Below are 18201 nucleotides of genomic sequence, written 5' to 3' on the forward strand. Positions count from 1 at the left end.
GGTGTGGTCAATGGTAAGCACTCGCAGAGTCCCTGTCCCAGCAGCGCTGGGCTTTCTCCTCTGCACGCTCCTGTGCCAAGCCTACGGGAGAAGCGGGACGAGGGTGAGATCATTTCCCATTTGATATTAGGAAGAACATCTTGGCTGGAAGAGTGCTCGGGCACTGTCACAGGCTGCCTGGGGAGCTGAGGTTTGCGAGTGCCCCTGGAGGTGTACAAGAATGGTGGGGATGTGGCACTGAGGGACGTGGGCAGTGAGCAGGTGCAGGGGGGTCGACAGTGGCACTCAGTGATCTCTGGAGGTCTTCAGCAACCCAAAGGATTCTGTGATTTTTGTCGAGCGACTAATTTTAACAGGAGATAATGAGCATCAAACAAGCTAACAAATAAAGCCTCGAGCAGGTCACGGAAACACGGAAACACAGAAACACGTGATGGGGATTTTGATGGAGCCTCAGGCCTGGAAGCATTGCGGTGGTGTCAGGATGGTGGATGGGTGGCCCAGTGCCTTCAGCAGCACAAACACGCCGGGTTCATCGGGGCTGGGTCCGGCACCGGGCCCCTCACTCTGCCCTGGCTGCACTACCCTCCTGCTTGGGTGCCCAGGGCCCCTCACCCCCTGTGAGGCGTGATGTCACAAAGGGTGGCAGGGAGTGGCCATTGTGATGCGTGGGGTGGGGAGCAGATAAAAGGCTGGGGAGCTCAGTGTGAGCTGGTGAGGTGTGTGGAGGGCAGGAGGAAGGGGCTGCCTGGGGCTGCCCAGGGAGGAGGGGATCCAAGCGCCCATAGGACTGAGCTGTGATCTCACCCTCGTCCCGCTTCTCCCGTAGGCTTGGCACAGGAGCGTGCAGAGGAGAAAGCCCAGCGCTGCTGGGACAGGGACTCTGCGAGTGCTTACCATTGACCACACCATGGCCACAGGGATGCAGCAGGCCGCCGGCTCGAGGGAGCAGGGTGAGAGCAACATATCCCTACACGCAGCTCCCCACTCCCCGGGCACAGGGCTGCTGGGGTTCTGCCTGCTGCGGAGATGGGAAGTGGGGGCAGGCCTCCATGGCCTCTGGCCCCAGGGGCACCTGGCCTCGCAAGGTGCTCACTGCTGTTGCTCTCTCCTCTCCAGCATGCATGCTGTGTGGCAAGGTGGATGAGGACTCAGACATCCTTGGGCCAATGCAGGAGCTAAACGGATCCTATTTCCATGCGTATTGTGCGGTGAGTTCCCTTGCAGCTCATGCCATCTTTCTACAATGATTGGTTCCGTTCTTTCTGCCCTTACAATATCATGCTCTTTCCTCTTTTACAGCTGTTTGCCAATGGTCTGTGTCAACGAGAAGTGGACAAGAGCTACAGTTTTGTGAAACAAGATCTCATACGCACAGTTGAGCAGACAGAGGAGACGGTGAGGATCAGACAGGAACAGGGATCTTTGTGCCTGGAGAGGATTGGTGATCTTAACCTGGTGCCAAGAAAGCAATCCCAGCCTTTCCAACCAGCTCCAGGACGAAGTCCCTCTCTTGCAGATGACGCCTGTTTACCAGGCAGCTCTGCTGAGTGCGACCCAGCCAGCCGTGTCTGCATTATAGGCCCTGCCTAATAATGGGGGCTAGATGCCTAGGCCCAGAGCCTGCCGCTGATGGGGGCTGCTCTGTTCTTTCCAGAACTGCATTGTCTGTGGCAAGATGGGGGCCTCCATTACCTGTGCACATACAGGCTGCGACCGCAGCTTCCATCTCCCCTGTGCCTGGGAGGGTGAATGTGTCACGCAGTACTTTGATGCGTTCAGGTAAGGGCTGCCAGGCCTCATCTCTGAGCCTCCAACCCCTGCTGCCCGCACCAGCGAAAGAAGTGAGGAAGGCACCATGACACCTTCCAGCAGCCTGCCAGAGCCAGGGCCAGAGCCAGAGCCAGAGCCAGGGCCAGGGCCAGAGCCAGAGCCAGGGCCAGGGCCAGAGACAGAGACAGAGCCAGGGCCAGGGCCAGGGCCAGAGCCAGAGCCAGAGCCAGAGCCAGGGCCAGGGCCAGAGCCAGGGCCAGAGCCAGGGCCAGAGCCAGGGCCAGGGCCAGAGCCAGGGCCAGGGCCAGGGGCTGGGGCTGGGGCTCCTTCCTGTTCCTCTGCCCTCCTCGCAGCACTTTTCACCTTGCCCATCCCTCCCATCTTCTCACAGATCCTTCTGCTGGGAGCACCGCCCGCTGCAGGAGGTGCAGGCAGTGCCGGTGCCAGACAGCACCTGCATCATGTGCATGGACCCTATGGGGGACAGCATCTCATACGGCACCATGGTGTGCCCATGCTGCCAACAGGCCTGGTTCCACCGGGCCTGTGTGCAGGTGAGTGCCCTCCCCTCCCTCTGCGTGCACGGACAGACCTTAGCAGCACTGGGCCCCGCTCATGCTCACGCTGCTTGTGTTTCTCCTGCAGAAACAGGCCCTGTGTGCTGGGATTTATTCCTTCAAGTGTCCCCTCTGCAGAGACAGGGTCAGTTTTTTCAAAGACATGCGCATCCTGGGGATCCGAATCCCAGTCCGGTAGGTGTCTTCCAGCCACTTCCCAACATGTGAGGACACAAGAGATGTGCGTGTCTGGGGACTGTCAGCCCCAGCAGGCCTGTCCCATTGCTGCCATGAACACGGGCCTCAGCATCATTTGGAAGCTGGAATAGGGGACAGGGTGGAGGAGAAGGGGTGCCATGGATTAGTTGTAGTCCTGAAAGAGCAATTACTCCTCTGACAGGAGACCAACATGGGAAGATGATGATGCGTATGCATAACAAGAGAGGCACAGGCACTGTGATGCCAGTGAGTACCGTTACCCGTTACCCGCGTGGCAGGGAGCAGGCACAGACAGTGGGGTGAGTTACCAGAGCAGCCCTCTGGGGCTCTGCGTTCGGGCTTGGGGAGCACGACCTGAGCAGCAGAGCTGTGCCGGGTGCTCCCTGGCTCAGGTCACTTAGTGCTCACGGCCACAACCCGTTTGCTTCCCCAGGCCCTGGGAGCTGCTCCTGTGCAGCTCCTGCGCTGCGCAGGGCACCCATCGGCACTGCTCCAACGTGGACGACAGCACCTCCACCTGGGAGTGCAACGTCTGTGCCGCAGCGGGCTCTAATGGGCTCCGACGAATCCGTCGGCGCTGCCGTAACGCTGCCCCAGACGTGGCCACCCAGGGGACATCGGAGTCCTCGAGGCACAGACTGAGAGGGCAGGCCCGGACACGAAGCCGCTCTCGTCTCCAACATCATGTCAGCAGAAAATGAACAGACTCTGGAACTTTATGAAAGGGATAACAGTGACAATGTATTTGAAAAAATAACTGTTAAATAATAAAATAATAATATAAAATTATCAATTTTTTACGGGCAGGTTTGTCCACGGACCCATGCCCCAGGAAAGGAGAAGGGGGAAAGGGAGATGGGCCTAGAAACAAAACAGCAGCAACGATCTGAGGAGGTAATCTAATTTACTCAATAGGATATCAGAAAGCAAAATAACACAATATAATACAGTATAATTTGAATGGAAGCTAATAAATCAAATAAAATGAGCGAGAGAGTGTCCGATAAACCGAAGGCCTTACGCTAACGCTGAAGGTGGACGGCAGCGAGCACCCACTGCTGAGTGGATCCCAAAGGAAAGAGAGTGTCCCGTGACCGCAGACAGTTTTTATCTTTCCCTCTGAGCGTAAACACGTAAAAATGCAAAGCATCGCACAGTGCTCTGGGGAATGGAGTTCTTCTCTTCTGAGACAGGTACACCTGGAACTATCGATGATCCACGGAGCTGGAGCATTAACTCTTTAACCCTAAACGCACTACGTGATGTTATGACGTGGAATACCAGTACCAAAAATCATAAAACCATGACATCAAATATATAAAATAATAAAACTCTAAAATAATAAACTCCTAAATAATACAAAGCGTACTCCTGATCGGTTGCAGGCGCGAATCACGCGTAACGCCTCCATAATCGATTGGATAGTAAGGGGTCAGCGTGAGGCAATCACGCACCTGAGGTTCCTCTCTGATTCGTTGGCAGCAAACAGTTTTTTCGCCCACCCTAAACTGTAACTTCTTGCTCTTCTGCTAGTACAGCCCTTTTTCTGCGTAGGCAGCTCTCTCTTCTTGCCGACTCTGTCAAGGACTGTGACTGACCAGAGTCCGTATCACATGCACGTAGGCCTTAGGCCTTAGCCTAGGCGCACATAATCACGTCCTCCGCTAGCCCGGGAGGTCTCTATAGTGTGCAGTACCCACTTGCCCACCTTTTTCAGAGCTGAGGGGGCTGTGCAGATGGACCCTGGTTCTATCTTTGCCCTTCTGAGGACCATACGCTGCTCCCGGTTCCCTGACTGCCCCAGACTGCCTCTTAACTTTGACAAACTCCCTCTCAAGTGCCCCAGATTTGTCCCAGATTCTCCCAGAATTACCCTTACAGTGCCCCTAGTGCCCCGAAAACATCTCCAAACCACTCCCACTTACCAAATCCCTTAGCACCTCATCTAAGCGCTGTTCAAGGAGCGTTTAGATGAGGTGCTAAGGGATTTGGTTTAGTAGCTTAGTGGGTAGGGACGGTGACAGGAGGATGGTTGGCCTAGATGATCCTGTAGGTCCTTTCCAACCTAATGTATCCATGAATCTATGAATCCCAGTTGCTTCAAACCACCCGTAAGCCCCACAGCCCGTGGGACTCTGCCCACATCAGGAGGGGCCCCGAGGCACCGCCACACACACAATATCAGCGCGCGTTCCACCCGTGGGCAGCACCGCAACCAATCGCCGCCCGGCTTTCACCCAGACCGCGCGGAATTGAAAGTGAGACCCACAGCTCTGCTGCAGCCCCAGGTGGGAGGGAACGGGGTCTGTGTGCCCCATATCCCCATGTTCCCCCCTCCGTCCCCACGCTCCCCTCACTTTCCCTAGCGCGAGAGAAGCTCAGAAGCAGTTTTGATCAGACCAAGATCTCGCTGAAGCAGCAAAGGTTTTTTGCTCGCTATTGCAATAGCGGGCGCATCCACCTGTGGCCAAGGAGAAAACGCACTTCATCAGCGCACCACTTCTCCTCGTATACCTTTAGTTGCTCTCCTTTCCCCTACTGGCCAAGTTCTCCAGGCTCACAGCCTATGCAACACATTGGCAAATCCATTTTTCCATCTGATGCCTATCACCAACCTATGGTGTTTAAGATCATTCTGTACGTTTCTCTGGATACAGGAGGGCGGTATTTCTTGAAGCTGTTGGACCTGTTTTATCTTATGCCAGGCTTTCCTCGCCCTGCTCTGTATTTTGCTCTGATCTCTCACTGCTAACAAAAGCCATGCTTAAGAACGAAGAACTCCGTACCAGGAGATTCTTGCGGTGGTGGTCCGGACACTCTCTGGATGAAGCCAGTACTCTTTCTCACTGTGACTTCACACGTGCTCAGTTGCCTCCTTGCCTTGATAGCACAATACTCGCATTCACAGTACAAGCGAATTCAAGCAGAACTTCCTTACGTGCCTGGCATACGGAGCTGAGAATATCACTGTTAGCTCCTTGGCACGAGGGCACGGATTCTTCCTGTTTCCTAACCAAACCACAGGGCTACTCGTCAATGAGCATTAGCAAGCTTAAGATCGCTATAGCCTGCATGAGCACAAGCACGTGTTGGGTGCACCATGGAGGTGCTGTGCGAGACTACAGGTGAGAAGTGGTTGTAAAAAGGTGTTGTGGTGTTGCTGTGCCGTGCTGTTGTGTGGCTGTGCTGTCGTGCTGCAGCTGCGCCATGGAGGTTCTGTGTACAGTTACCGTGGAGTGGTAACTGTAGTGGTCCCGCAGGAGCAGGGGGAGCTGATGCGAGAGCGCTTCAGGCACGAGGCAGCGGTGCTGCAGCTGTAGATGGAGCGGCTTCGGGAGGAGGAGAACTGCATCCAGCAGACGCTGGCCTCCTGGCGCCCTGGCCGTGCTGTTCCTGCCCACAGCGGTCAGGCAGGTGTCAGGCGCTGTCAGCAAACTGCTGCAGCACTCTTTCCTCCACCCGCAGTCCCTGCAGTGAATCCACTGGCACGGTCCAGGCGCCTTGAGTTCGGGGAAGCCAGCAGTGTTCCGGGAAAGGAAGAGGAAAAAACAGCTAGCAAACAGCAGCAGGATGTGGGACGGGAGGAGGACGGGGACGCGGCGTTACTACAGACTGCGGTGTCCGCTCTGCAATCGCAGCAGGTGGCAGCACGAGCATGGACGCTGCGGTGCTGCCGATGCCGGCCCGGCTCCGCCTGGTGAACAGCAAGGACGGTGCGCTGCCCCTCGACCCCACGGCACTGACACTGCGTGGTGTCACGCGGCCCTTGGTGGCCGTCTCCGGGCTGTACTGCACCGGGAAGTCCTTCCTGACGAACCGGCTGGCACAGAAGCACGCTGGTGAAGCGAGGGAGAAGCCCCAACCGTTTGGGGGACGTTCTGGGGTTTTTCTGACAGCTCTCTTCCCACGGGCATCCCACCAGGCCCCACGGTGCACAGACCAAGGGCATCTGGATGAGGTGCCTGCCCCAGCTGCACCGGCCCGGCGTGATCTCGGTGCTGCTGGACACCTGGGAGACCCCAACAAGGTGGGTACAGGGGCAGCGGGGTGCCCAGAGCCCCGTAGGACCGGAGCCCCCAGTAACCCAGGTATGTGTGCAGGATGACACCCACTGCAACGCCTGCATCTTCACACTGGTGCTGCTGCTCTCCAGAACCCTGGTATACAACAGCGTCTCTGTTACCAGGTTTACAGCTGTTAATTACACTTGTTAATTCGTACTCTACCTTGCACCGGGGAAGGTTTACATTTGTAGAGTACATCCTGATTCTCACTCTGTCTTGCCACCAGCCAGTCGTCGTCGTCGTTCCCACGATGTCTCAGAACTCTTCTTAACGTATTTACGTGGTGGCTCTCTCCAAGGCCGCTTCCCTTCTGTCCCAGGGACGTTTCTCTTGTTAAACAAAGAGCACCGGGGGGTGCCAGGTCTCCCTGACGCCCCTTCAGACAGGCAAGTTCCAGCTTGCCCTCACTTCCCTGGGCACGTCACGCAGCAAAACATTACACAACCATTCACCGTGGCTAGACATAAATTGCTACCAGCTATACCCGTATACTGCTAATCAATTTACAATCTTTATTTCTAATTTCTGTGAGGCCAGGCGGCTGCAGAGATGGTGAAATGAAGTGTCTTGTTCTTATGCAGAAGCAACCTTCCATCCCCACAGCCGTAGCATGGCACTGTGTGGTGGTAGCAGCGCACTGTGGCTGCACCGCGGCGCTCTGCTGCTGCACAAACACCGCTCCCCGCCACGCAGGAGCCCTCACTGCAAAAGAGTGGTTGGCAGCACGATAGGTGCTGTCTCCAAACGGCTGTGACATGCAGTAGCTGTGCGGGCTGCCCCTACAGACAGGCCAGGCCCCCGTGCAGGCATCGCGATTTCAGGGAAGGGAGCGGCGTCCGGGGGAAGGAAGCCAAACGGCAGAGGGAGAGCTGGGTTCACTTTCTCTTTCGGTTCCAGCGGCGCTGACGCAGACAAGTAGCACGAGCATGGACGCTCCGGTGCTGCCGATGCCGGCCCCGCTCTGCCTGGTGAACAACAAGGACGGTGCGCTGTCCCTCGACCCCGCGGCGCTGGCGGTGCTGCAGGGGGTGGCTGAGCCCCTGGTGGTGGTGGCCATCGCCGGGCCCTACCGCACCGGGAAGTCCTTCCTGATGAACCGGCTGGCACAGAAGCGCACCGGTGAGCTGGGGGGCAGAGCCATTCGCTTATTCGGGGGCATCTCAGGGTACCGTTGCCGATCTGTGATGGCTCGTCACCTGCAGGCTTCCCGCTGGGCCCCACGGTGCAGGCACAGACCAAGGGCATCTGGATGTGGTGCCTGCCCCACCCGCGCCGGCCCGGCGTGACCTTGGTGCTGCTGGACACCGAGGGACTGGGAGACCCCAACAAGGTGAGTGCGGGGGCCGGGCGGGAAGGGTGGCCCCACACCTCTCCCCAGAGTCCTCCAGAACACCCCGAACGCTGCTGTGGGCACAGGGTGACAGCCACAACGACGCCTGGATCTTCACGCTGGCGCTGCTGCTGTCCAGCACCCTGGTGTACAACAGCATAGGCACCATCGACCAAAAGGCACTGGAGCACCTGGAGTATCCTGCAGGGATCGGGCTGGGTGTGGGGAGGGCTTGCGGTGAAACTTGGGGATCTGGGGCCATGGGGTCTTGGGCAAGACCAGATGGGGGCTGTAGCTATGGGACCGGGACAACGGGAGGTTGGGTTGAGGCTGAGGGATCCGGGGTGAAACTGAGTGCTTGGGGCTGTAGGGAACCTGGGGCACAGCTACAGGGGATGAGCGTTGCAGGACCTGGGGCAAAACCGGGAGATTCTGGCAACACAAGAGCGTGATCTGGGGGAAAAGTGGGAGGACTGCGCAGTGCGGGAGCTGGGGTGAGACAGATTTGGGGCAAAGAAAGAACTAACATCAAGCAACCCGAGACTTGGGCTGAAACTGTGGAACTTGAGATGAAACAGCAGGATTTGGAGAAGTCGTAGGATTTAGGGCAACGCGGCACTTAGGATGAAGTTGGCGGATTTGGTTACCGCAGGACTTGGAACGACACTGGGGGATGCCAGGCAAAACTGGGGAACTGGGGTTACTCAAGACTCGGGGGGACGTGGCATTTGGTGGGGGCAGTGCACTTCAGGTGAAACGGAGGGATTTAAGGGTGATCCCGGGTCTAAGAGGGGGTGCACTATTCAGGGTGCAGCTGGGTACAATGGCGGACGGGGGCCGTAAAATAGAGAGAAGGACAGAAATATTCGGGGCATAGAGAGGATTTTTGGAGGGGACACGGGATCTGGGGAACGTTGTGCTCCTGAGCGGGGCCAGGCTGGTGACGCGTCTGTCAGAGCTGATCCGGGTGCGGGACGGGGACAAGGACAGCAGCGACAGCACTGAAAAAGAAGATGAGGCTGAGGACACTGAGTTCACGCGCTTCTTCCCCGGCTTCGTGTGGGTGGTGCGGGACTTCACGCTGGAGCTGCGCGTGGGTGAGCGGCCCATCAGCGAGGATGAGTACCTGGAGCAGGCGCTGCAGCTCAAGCACGGTGAGTGCTGCCCCACTGGGGTCATTAGGGCGGCACCAACGGGCGGCAGCACCAACAGCTGTCTGCCCGCCACAGGGCACGGCCGCAAGGTGCAGAACTACAACGGGACGCGGCTGTGCCTCCGCAACTACTTCCCCACACGGAAGTGCTTCGTGCTGCCACCACCGCTGGCCACAGAGGAGCACGGGAGCCTGGAGGAGCTGCCCGAGGCTGCGTTGGCCCCACGTTTCCTCCAACAGGCGGCCAGGTTCTGCGACTACGTGCTGGGCTCCACCTGGCCCAAGGTGCTGCCTGACGGCGGAGCAGTGACAGGGCGTGGTAAGTAAGGGGAGGATGGAAAGGAGGAGAAGGGGACACGGGGTGACACAGAAGACAACAGCAGGACAAGTGCAGTGTCAACGCGGGACAACAGCGCGAGGACAGACTGATGAGCGGGTGACAATAGCAAGGGCATCATAAGGGACGACACGAGGACCAAGGGAGCACAACGACCACGGCAAACTGGGGGCGACGGTGGTGACACAACAGCAGGGGGACAATGACCATGGCGACCATAACAGAGTGATAACACTGGGGATGGCAGAATGATGACAAAGGGTCACGATGGCAGCACAGTACAGCAGTGCGACAATGGTGAAACAGAACGGAGAGATGACAGTGGTGACACAGGACATGATGACTTTGGGAACAACAGGGTGACAGCTGAGTGACGGTAGCGATGCTGCAACAGAGGGGTGTTGCAACACACCTGACCAGAGTACCTGCCTATAAGTGTAGGGAAGCACAACCACTCAATGCGAGCAAAGCAGCTTCAAATTTATTCCAGTGACTTACAGGTTTGTATATGTCATGCAGTAGTCTAATTTTAACTAGGAAGATACAACCGGGCTCATCAATCATATGTAGAGGGCAGAGGGTACGCGACAGTACAGAGATCAAAAGAATACATATGCTAAGGAACACAGATGGAAGGATATAGTTAAATCATCTTATGTACAATGGTAATTGTCATCTTCCCATGAGACTAAGGCAATGCTTGGTTACTGAATCATCTGATACGTAACCAATTACTGAGGCATGAGGCCCTACTGTCCTACTGTTTTCCTACAAGGGGGCAGTGAAGCACCGATGGCATAACAACAGGGTGACAGTGGCAAAACAGGAGACTGCAAAAAGCAGCTGTGAGACGATGGAAATGACAGGGTGACAACAGGATGGCAACTGCAACACAGGGGACAACTTGGAGGGCGGGGGGGAAGAACACGAAGCTGACCATGGGGCGATGACAGGGTGGCAAAGGGACAAAAAGCACAGGGACCAGAGGACGGCAATAGCAGCACAGCAGCAAGGTGCCAACCACGAGGGAAGCGTCACCGTGCCGTTTCTCCACAGCCCTGTGCACACTGCTGCGCAGCTATGTGGAGGCCATCAACAGCGGGCGTCTGCCCTGCCTGGAGGGAGCAGCAGCAGCGATGATGGCCAAGGAGAACGCAGGTGCGGTGACGGCAGCGCTGGAGGCCTACGCCAGGGGCATGCGGGGGCTGTCACTGCCCACAGAGTCTGCACAGCTCTCGGCCTCGCATGGGGAGCACCTGCGTGAGGCACTCGCTGTCTTCCAGCGTCGCAGCTTCCGGGACCGCGACCAGGAGTACCAGCGGCGTCTCATGGTGCACGGCCAGCCCGCCCCTTCGTGCCACAGCACTGTCCCTGCCCCCACAGCCTTGCTCCTATCCCTGCTAGGCTGTCCCCATTCCCACGACCTTGTCCCCATTGCTACAGCACTAGCCAGCCCCGTGGCCCTCTGTCTCCACTGACCTGCCCACACAGCCCGGTGCCCACTCCTATAAGGCTGCCCTCATTCTCACAGCCTTGCCCCCACGATTTCATCCCCACTGCCCCAGTGCTCTCCGTCCCCACGTCCCTGTTCCTGTGGCACTCCCCCCAACACCACCATGACTCTGACCCCATCCCACCCAGGAACAGGTCAGCACGGAGTACAGCCGCCTGCAGGAGGAGAATGAGGCAGCATCACAGCGACGCTGCAGGGCGCTGCTGGCTGAGCTGGCAAGGCCACTGGACACCAACCTGGCCCGTGGGACCTACGCACAGCCCGGGGGCTACCACGCCTACGAGGCCGAGCGGCAGAAGCTGTTGGAGGGCTACCGGGAAGCAGAGGGCAAGGGCCCCAAGGTGGGAGCAGCTCCAGGTAGGGGGTTTAGGGCAAGGAGGAGGGGGCCGTGCCTCACTCGTGTGGGGATACGCAGGCCGAGGAAGTGCTGGACGAGTTCCTGGCGGGGCGCCGGGCAGAGGCGGAGGCAGTGCTGAAGGCAGACAACGCACTGAGCGAGGCCGAGAAGCAGCTGGAGGGTGAGCAGCACATCCCAGCGTCATCTCTTCTCCCCCCCTTCCCCCCTTCCATCCCCGTTTCACCCAGGGAAAAGAGACACCTTGTGCTGTTCCTTGGGGACATCTCACAGCACTCCCGTGTTCCATAGGCCAGGTCCCCCGGGAGACAGCTGATGGCATCCCCACGTACTTTGGGAATCCTCGTACTCCATTAGGGATATTTCACAGCGTGCCTACGCCTCTTGGGGTGTCCCAGAATACCCTGGAGACACCTCCAATTGCCCCTTCTTCCTCCCTAAGGACCCCTCACCCCATCCCCTTTTCCCTGCACACTGTCCCGTTGTCCCTTCACCACCTCCCCACATCCCCTTACCCTGTCCCTTCAGTCCATCCCACGTGCGCCGTGTTTTCTAAGCAGAAGGCTCAGCTTCTGCGTACCCCTCAGCCTGTCCCTTTGGCCCCAGACCAGAAGCAGCAGGCGCAGCTCCTGGAGCAGCAGCAGAAGGCGACGGCGGAGCGCGAACGGCAGCTGGAGGCACTGCTGGCAGATGAGCGGAGCAGCTACGAGCAGAACCTGCAAGCACTGGAGGCCAAGATGCAGGCGGAGGCGGCAAGCACACAGCGGGAGCTGCAGCGGGTGCTGGACGCGAAGCTACGGGAGCACAGCGAACTGCTGCAGCGCGGCTTCGGCGAGCGGGCGGCGCTGATGGAGCAGGAGCTGGCGGCGCTGCGGCGGGAGATGAACAACAGCAGCAAGCAGGAGCTGGCGGCCAACGCCTGCGACGCCGTGCGCGCCGCCTGCGATTTCGCCCGCGTGGTAAGGCTGACCAGAGTGCTCCGGGGCACGGCGGTGTAGGCTGCCACACCCCGCTGAGCCTCCGCCCGCCTCCGTTCGGCGGCCAAATAAAGCGCTCCTCCCCCAGCCCCGCTTCCCTCGCTCCTCTGCAGCGGCGCTTCCGGCGCCGTGACGTCATAACCCGTGCGACCGGACGTGGGGAAGGAAGGAGGGGCGGAGCGAAACCTCGCGGCACGGGATTGGGTGGGGCGATGTCGCGAGAGCGCGGGACTTCCGGCTCCTCCCGGGCGGCGCTGGGGTCGCTCCGTTCGTTCCGTTCCGTTCCGTTTCGGGCGTGACGCGCGTGAGGGTGGCAGCGAGGTGGGGGAGGGGCTCGGAGTGCCAGAGGCGGCTGGGAGCGCGGCTGGGTTTGGGCACCGAGGCCCGAGGGTCGGGTCCAGGGCTCGGAACCTGCGCTCGGGAACGAGAACCGGGCTGGGGGCTGAGACCCGGAGACCGGACCTGGAGTCCGGGAACCGACACCGCGGACGGGGAGCGGGCAACCGGGCTGAGAAAGGAGGACCGGTCCTGGAAGCTGGGCCCGGAGCCCAAGGATGGGGAACCAGGCCCAAGAACTCGGCCCGAATATTAGTTCCTGATCCTGACCCTGGCTTCCTAGGTTCATCGGTTCATTAGGTTGGAAAGGACCTACAAGATCATCTAGTCCAACCATCCTCCTATCACTGTCCCTACCCAACTACTAAATCAAATCCCTTAGCACCTCATCTAAACGCTTCTTGAACAGCGCTAGGGATGGTGCCTCACCCACCTCCCTAGGCAGGCCATCCCAGTGCCTGACCACTCTTTCAGAAAAAAAATGCTTCCTCAGGTCTAATCTAAATCTCCCCCGGTGCAACTTGTGGCCATTCCCTCTCGTCCTGTCATTATTTATCAGGGAGAAGAGGCCCACCCCCTCCTCACCACAACCCCCCTTCAGGAAGTGGTAGAGTGCAATAAGGTCTCCTCTGAGCCTCCTCTTCTCCAGACTAAACAATCCCAGCTCCCTCAGCCGCTCCTCATAAGACTTGTGCTCCAGACCCCTCTCCAGTTTTGTTGCCCTCCTCTGAACACGCTCCAGGGCCTCAATGTCCTTCTTGTAGTGAGGGGCCCAAAACTGAACACAGTACTCGAGGTGCGGCCGTACCAGAGCTGAGTACAGGGGGATGATCACCTCCCTGCTCCTGCTGGCTGCACTATTTCTAATACAGGCCAGGATGCTGTTGGCCTTCTTGGCCACCTGGGCACACTGCCGGCTCATGTTGAGCCGAGCATCAACCAACACCCCCAGGTCCTTTTCCTCTCTACATTCTTCAAGCCATTCTGCACCAAGCCTATAGCATTGCATGGGGTTATTGTGGCCAAAGTGCAGGACCCAGCACTTAGTCTTATTGAACCTCATCCCATTGAGCTCAGCCCAGCTGTTCAGCCTATCCAGATCCCTCTGAAGGGCCTCCCTACCCTCATGGTCTCATGGTCTCATGGTCTCATGGTGCACGGCCAGCCCGCACCTTCGTGCCACAGCACTGTCCCTGCCCCCACAGCCTTGCTCCTATCCCTGCTAGGCTGTCCCCATTCCCACGACCTTGTCCCCATTGCTACAGCACTAGCCAGCCCCGTGGCCCTCTGTCTCCACTGACCTGCCCACACAGCCCGGTGCCCACTCCTATAAGGCTGCCCTCATTCTCACAGCCTTGCCCCCACGATTTCATCCCCACTGCCCCAGTGCTCTCCGTCCCCACGTCCCTGTTCCTGTGGCACTCCCCCCAACACCACCATGACTCTGACCCCATCCCACCCAGGAACAGGTCAGCACGGAGTACAGCCGCCTGCAGGAGGAGAATGAGGCAGCATCACAGCAACGCTGCAGGGCGCTGCTGGCTGAGCTGGCAAGGCCACTGGACACCAACCTGGCCCGTGGGACCTACGCACAGCCCGGGGGCTACCACGCCTACGAGGCCGAGCGGCAGCAGCTGTTGGAGGGCTACCGGGAAGCAGAGGGCAAGGGCCCCAAGGTGGGAGCAGCTCCAGGTAGGGGGTTTAGGGCAAGGAGGAGGGGGCCGTGCCTCACTCGTGTGGGGATACGCAGGCCGAGGAAGTGCTGGACGAGTTCCTGGCGGGGCGCCGGGCAGAGGCGGAGGCAGTGCTGAAGGCAGACAACGCACTGAGCGAGGCCGAGAAGCAGCTGGAGGGTGAGCAGCACATCCCAGCGTCATCTCTTCTCCCCCCCCTCCTCCCTTCCATCCCCGTTTCACCCAGGGAAAAGAGACACCTTGTGCTGTTCCTTGGGGACATCTCACAGCACTCCCGTGTTCCATAGGCCAGGTCCCCCGGGAGACAGCTGATGGCATCCCCACGTACTTTGGGAATCCTCGTACTCCATTAGGGATATTTCACAGCGTGCCTACGCCTCTTGGGGTGTCCCAGAATACCCTGGAGACACCTCCAATTGCCCCTTCTTCCTCCCTAAAGACCCCTCACCCCATCCCCTTTTCCCTGCACACTGTCCCGTTGTCCCTTCACCACCTCCCCACATCCCCTTACCCTGTCCCTTCAGTCCATCCCACGCGCGCCGTGTTTTCTAAGCAGAAGGCTCAGCTTCTGCGTACCCCTCAGCCTGTCCCTTTGGCCCCAGACCAGAAGCAGCAGGCGCAGCTCCTGGAGCAGCAGCAGAAGGCGACGGCGGAGCGCGAACGGCAGCTGGAGGCGCTGCTGGCAGATGAGCGGAGCAGCTACGAGCAGAACCTGCAAGCACTGGAGGCCAAGATGCAGGCGGAGGCGGCGAGCACGCAGCGGGAGCTGCAGCGGGTGCTGGACGTGAAGCTACGGGAGCACAGCGAGGCAGCTCTCCTTGCTGACTCTGTCAAGGACTGTGACTGACCAGAGTCCGTATCACATGCACGTAGGCCTTAGGCCTTAGCCTAGGCCTTTTACTAGTTTCTGGTGGAAAACTTTACCTTACTACTATAATTCTCAATCCATTGTTGACAGGGTCCTAGCAGCCCTAAAATCTGCCTCACCTGCCTCTTGCTTTTTGGGTCTTTTACAGATAAAATCCCATTTACCTGTTCTGGGTCTAATTTCTTATTTCCGTTGCTTAACCAATGTCCAATATATTTCACTTCCTCTTCTGTAATTTCGCTCTTGAAACTTTCAGCCCCTTTGAAGCTAAGAAATTTAATAATTTTATGCTCTCCTGTCTAACTGTCTCCTCGTCTGTTCCAGCTAATAGCAGGTCATCTACATATTGTACTAACGTTACCTGTGGATTTGGTTCATAAGTTTTTAGTAATTGCTCAAGGGCTTGTCCAAACAAGTTAGGAGATTCTGTGAATCCCTGTGGAAGCACTGTCCATCTGAGTTGTTGTTTTCTATGGTCTTTGGATCTTCCCACTCTAAGGCAAAGTAGTCCCTGCATTCTGCCTTCAGGGGGCAGGTCCAAAAAGCATCCTTTAAATCAATTACACTATACTACTTAGAATCTGGGTTCAATTGACTGAGCAGGGTATAGGGGTTTGCCACTACTGGGAAACGGGTAATTGCTCTCTTATTCATTTTCCTTAAGACATGGACCAATCTGTATGTGCCATCAGGTTTTTCTACAGGGAGACATATAGGGCTCTAATAGCCCTTTAGATATTAATCTCTCTATTTCAGGTTGTAGCCCTAATTTACCTTCCTGTGAAACTGGGTATTGTTTTATCTTAACCGGGATCCCTGGGTCCTTTACAGTCACTTCAAAGGGCTCTATGTCTAACTTCCCTACCGATTCTGAAGTATACCAAACTTCTGGGTTAATTCTAGCCTCATCTTCTATCGTTAGAGTACATAGTTTGACAGCTAATTCTCTGTCTTTTACTTCCAAATGTATTCCTAACTCCACAGTCAAATTTCCCAGCAAATTATATTCTGCTTCGGGTACCAATATAAAGGACCCAATTCCATAAGTGCAAGGTGATTCTATTTCTACCTGCTTTATGACGAGTACCTTAAAAGGTTCCCCTTTTGCTCCAATTACTTGTACCAAAAATTCCATTTCCTGACACTGAGGACCCAATTTCAATTTTATCAAGGGCTCACTTCCTTTCTGGGTCCCCAGCACATAGAGCCCCTGACCCCCTCAGTCCTCCTTAAACATTTTCTCGTCCTGGATTCCCTTTCTACAGTCTTCATGTGTCTCTTTTTCTGACAGTAGAAGAATTCTACTGTCTTCATATCTCTGGGGCTCGTCTGGTTAGACTGAAGCGCGTCCCCTGCCCGAGGAATATTCTCTCTTCTCTTTGCCTGGAACGCCCCCTTCTGTCCTCTTACCGCGGCCATCAGAACTCTAGCTTGCCTCTTCTGAATCTCCTCTCTCCTGCCAGTCCTCCAACTTCTTTGGTTTCCTTCGAATATCTGTCCAGGACCGAGCCACAAACTGTGCTTTCAGGAGAGCTAGCAGGGTCTAATCCTGACTATCACTGTAACTTTTTGCGTAGTCTCTCTAACCACCTGGTATGAGTTTCATCTTTTTCCTGTTGCTCGCTAAGAGCCTTATTGATATTCTGTCCCCAAGGGACAGATTCTCTAATCCCTTGAATAATAGTAACTCGCAAATCGGCCGTGTGGGTACGATGTTCCTGGTTCTGATTATCCCAACTGGGCTGCTGTAGGGGCCACTTTATATCTGCTCCTGGGCCAGCCTGGTGTTGCTGATCCCAAATCCATATACCTGCCCTCCTAATCATATCCCTCTCTTCTGCTGTTAATCGTACACCCAAAATTGCCTGTATTTCATCCCAGGTATAAAGGCTGGGACCCAAAATTGATCTAGCCTCATGGAGACCCCTAAAGGATCCTCTAGCAAATTCCCCATCTCCTTTTTAAATTCCCTCACATCTCCTGAATTTAAGGGAACTGAAACATATCTGACTCGTGGGTTTGGTCCCCCAGTAGCTACAGGTATTTCTCTTAAGGGGAGAAGGTTTCTTCCCTGACCGCTCTCCTGCCTAGTTTGCCTTCTACTGATTCTACCCCTAGGGAAGTCTAGGGGTTCAGAATCAGGTTCATCTCCTGATTCAGATTCAGCTTGTTCTGGAGGAGCTACTGGATTCCGTTCAGGGAGAGCTTAAGGTGGGGGTGGGGGGGATAGTATATAATGCCCTCCTCTGTTGTATTCCTTTTTCTAACTACTCTGTCCTTTAGGGTGAACATAAAGGTCCAAGTATTGGATTCTACCCATAATTTAGCATACTCACCCTCTTCCAGATTGAAAGGTTGTTTTTCATTCACATAAACATTTAGAGCCTGTACCTCCATACAGTAATGCACCGTTTTCACCTTACTCTTTCCTCGTCTAGAGGGAAAACATTAAACCTAGGGGGCTATCTGGTGGTATGTCTGGTAGCTTTACCTGCGAGCCACCCATAGGGTCAGAGGGCTTACTCTGCTTCTGCCCCATCTTCTGGAGCACTCACACACACACACACACACACACTCGTGCCCCTCAGTCGTGCCCTCAGGACAGCATCTCATACGGCACCATGGTGTGCCCGTGCTGCCAACAGGCCTGGTTCCACCGGGCCTGTGTCCAGGTGAGTGCCCTCCCCTCCCTCTGCGTGCACGGACAGACCTTAGCAGCACTGGGCCCCGCTCATGCTCACGCTGCTTGTGTTTCTCCTGCAGAAACAGGCCCTGTGTGCTGGGATTTATTCCTTCAAGTGTCCCCTCTGCAGAGACAGGGTCAGTTTTTTCAAAGACATGCGCATCCTGGGGATCCGAATCCCAGTCCGGTAGGTGTCTTCCAGCCACTTCCCAACATGTGAGGACACAAGAGATGTGCGTGTCTGGGGACTGTCAGCCCCAGCAGGCCTGTCCCATTGCTGCCATGAACACGGGCCTCAGCATCATTTGGAAGCTGGAGCTGAAGACCGGGTGGAGGTGGAGG

At 56.8% G+C, this 18201-nt stretch overlaps 2 protein-coding genes across 2 annotated transcripts; both read left to right on the forward strand.

The window, feature by feature from the left end:
- Positions 1 to 7419: 7419 nt before the first annotated feature.
- On the forward strand, positions 7420 to 12299 carry LOC136057144 (guanylate-binding protein 1-like). Its single transcript, XM_065749710.1, has 9 exons — positions 7420 to 7732; positions 7816 to 7943; positions 8030 to 8139; positions 8880 to 9097; positions 9173 to 9415; positions 10490 to 10764; positions 11075 to 11287; positions 11362 to 11464; positions 11908 to 12299. Exons 1-9 carry the CDS (start codon positions 7540 to 7542, stop codon positions 12297 to 12299), a joined length of 1875 nt encoding a protein of 624 aa, XP_065605782.1. The 5' UTR covers positions 7420 to 7539.
- Positions 12300 to 12490: 191 nt separating this feature from the next.
- LOC136057115 (guanylate-binding protein 1-like) lies at positions 12491 to 15155 on the forward strand. The gene is made up of 4 exons (XM_065749684.1): positions 12491 to 12559; positions 14078 to 14290; positions 14365 to 14467; positions 14911 to 15155. The coding sequence occupies exons 1-4, from the start codon at positions 12491 to 12493 to the stop codon at positions 15153 to 15155; spliced, it is 630 nt and encodes a 209-aa protein (XP_065605756.1).
- The last annotated feature ends 3046 nt before the right edge of the window (positions 15156 to 18201 follow it).

This window comes from Cyrtonyx montezumae, unplaced genomic scaffold, assembly GCF_038088225.1.
Source record: "Cyrtonyx montezumae isolate F1298 unplaced genomic scaffold, pur_monq_1.0 scaffold_6, whole genome shotgun sequence".
Taxonomy (NCBI): Eukaryota; Metazoa; Chordata; class Aves; order Galliformes; family Odontophoridae; genus Cyrtonyx; species Cyrtonyx montezumae.

Coding starts and splice junctions, on each gene's coding strand:
- LOC136057144 (XM_065749710.1), top strand. CDS start 7,540: ATGGACGCTCCGGTGCTGCCGATGCCGGCCCCGCTCTGCCTGGTGAAC. Junction 8,140..8,879: donor AAGGCACTGGAGCACCTGGA/GTATCCTGCAGG, acceptor GAGCGGGGCCAG/GCTGGTGACGCGTCTGTCAG. Junction 9,416..10,489: donor CGGAGCAGTGACAGGGCGTG/GTAAGTAAGGGG, acceptor GTTTCTCCACAG/CCCTGTGCACACTGCTGCGC.
- LOC136057115 (XM_065749684.1), top strand. CDS start 12,491: ATGTCGCGAGAGCGCGGGACTTCCGGCTCCTCCCGGGCGGCGCTGGGG. Junction 12,560..14,077: donor CGCTCCGTTCGTTCCGTTCC/GTTCCGTTTCGG, acceptor CATCCCACCCAG/GAACAGGTCAGCACGGAGTA. Junction 14,468..14,910: donor GGCCGAGAAGCAGCTGGAGG/GTGAGCAGCACA, acceptor CTTTGGCCCCAG/ACCAGAAGCAGCAGGCGCAG.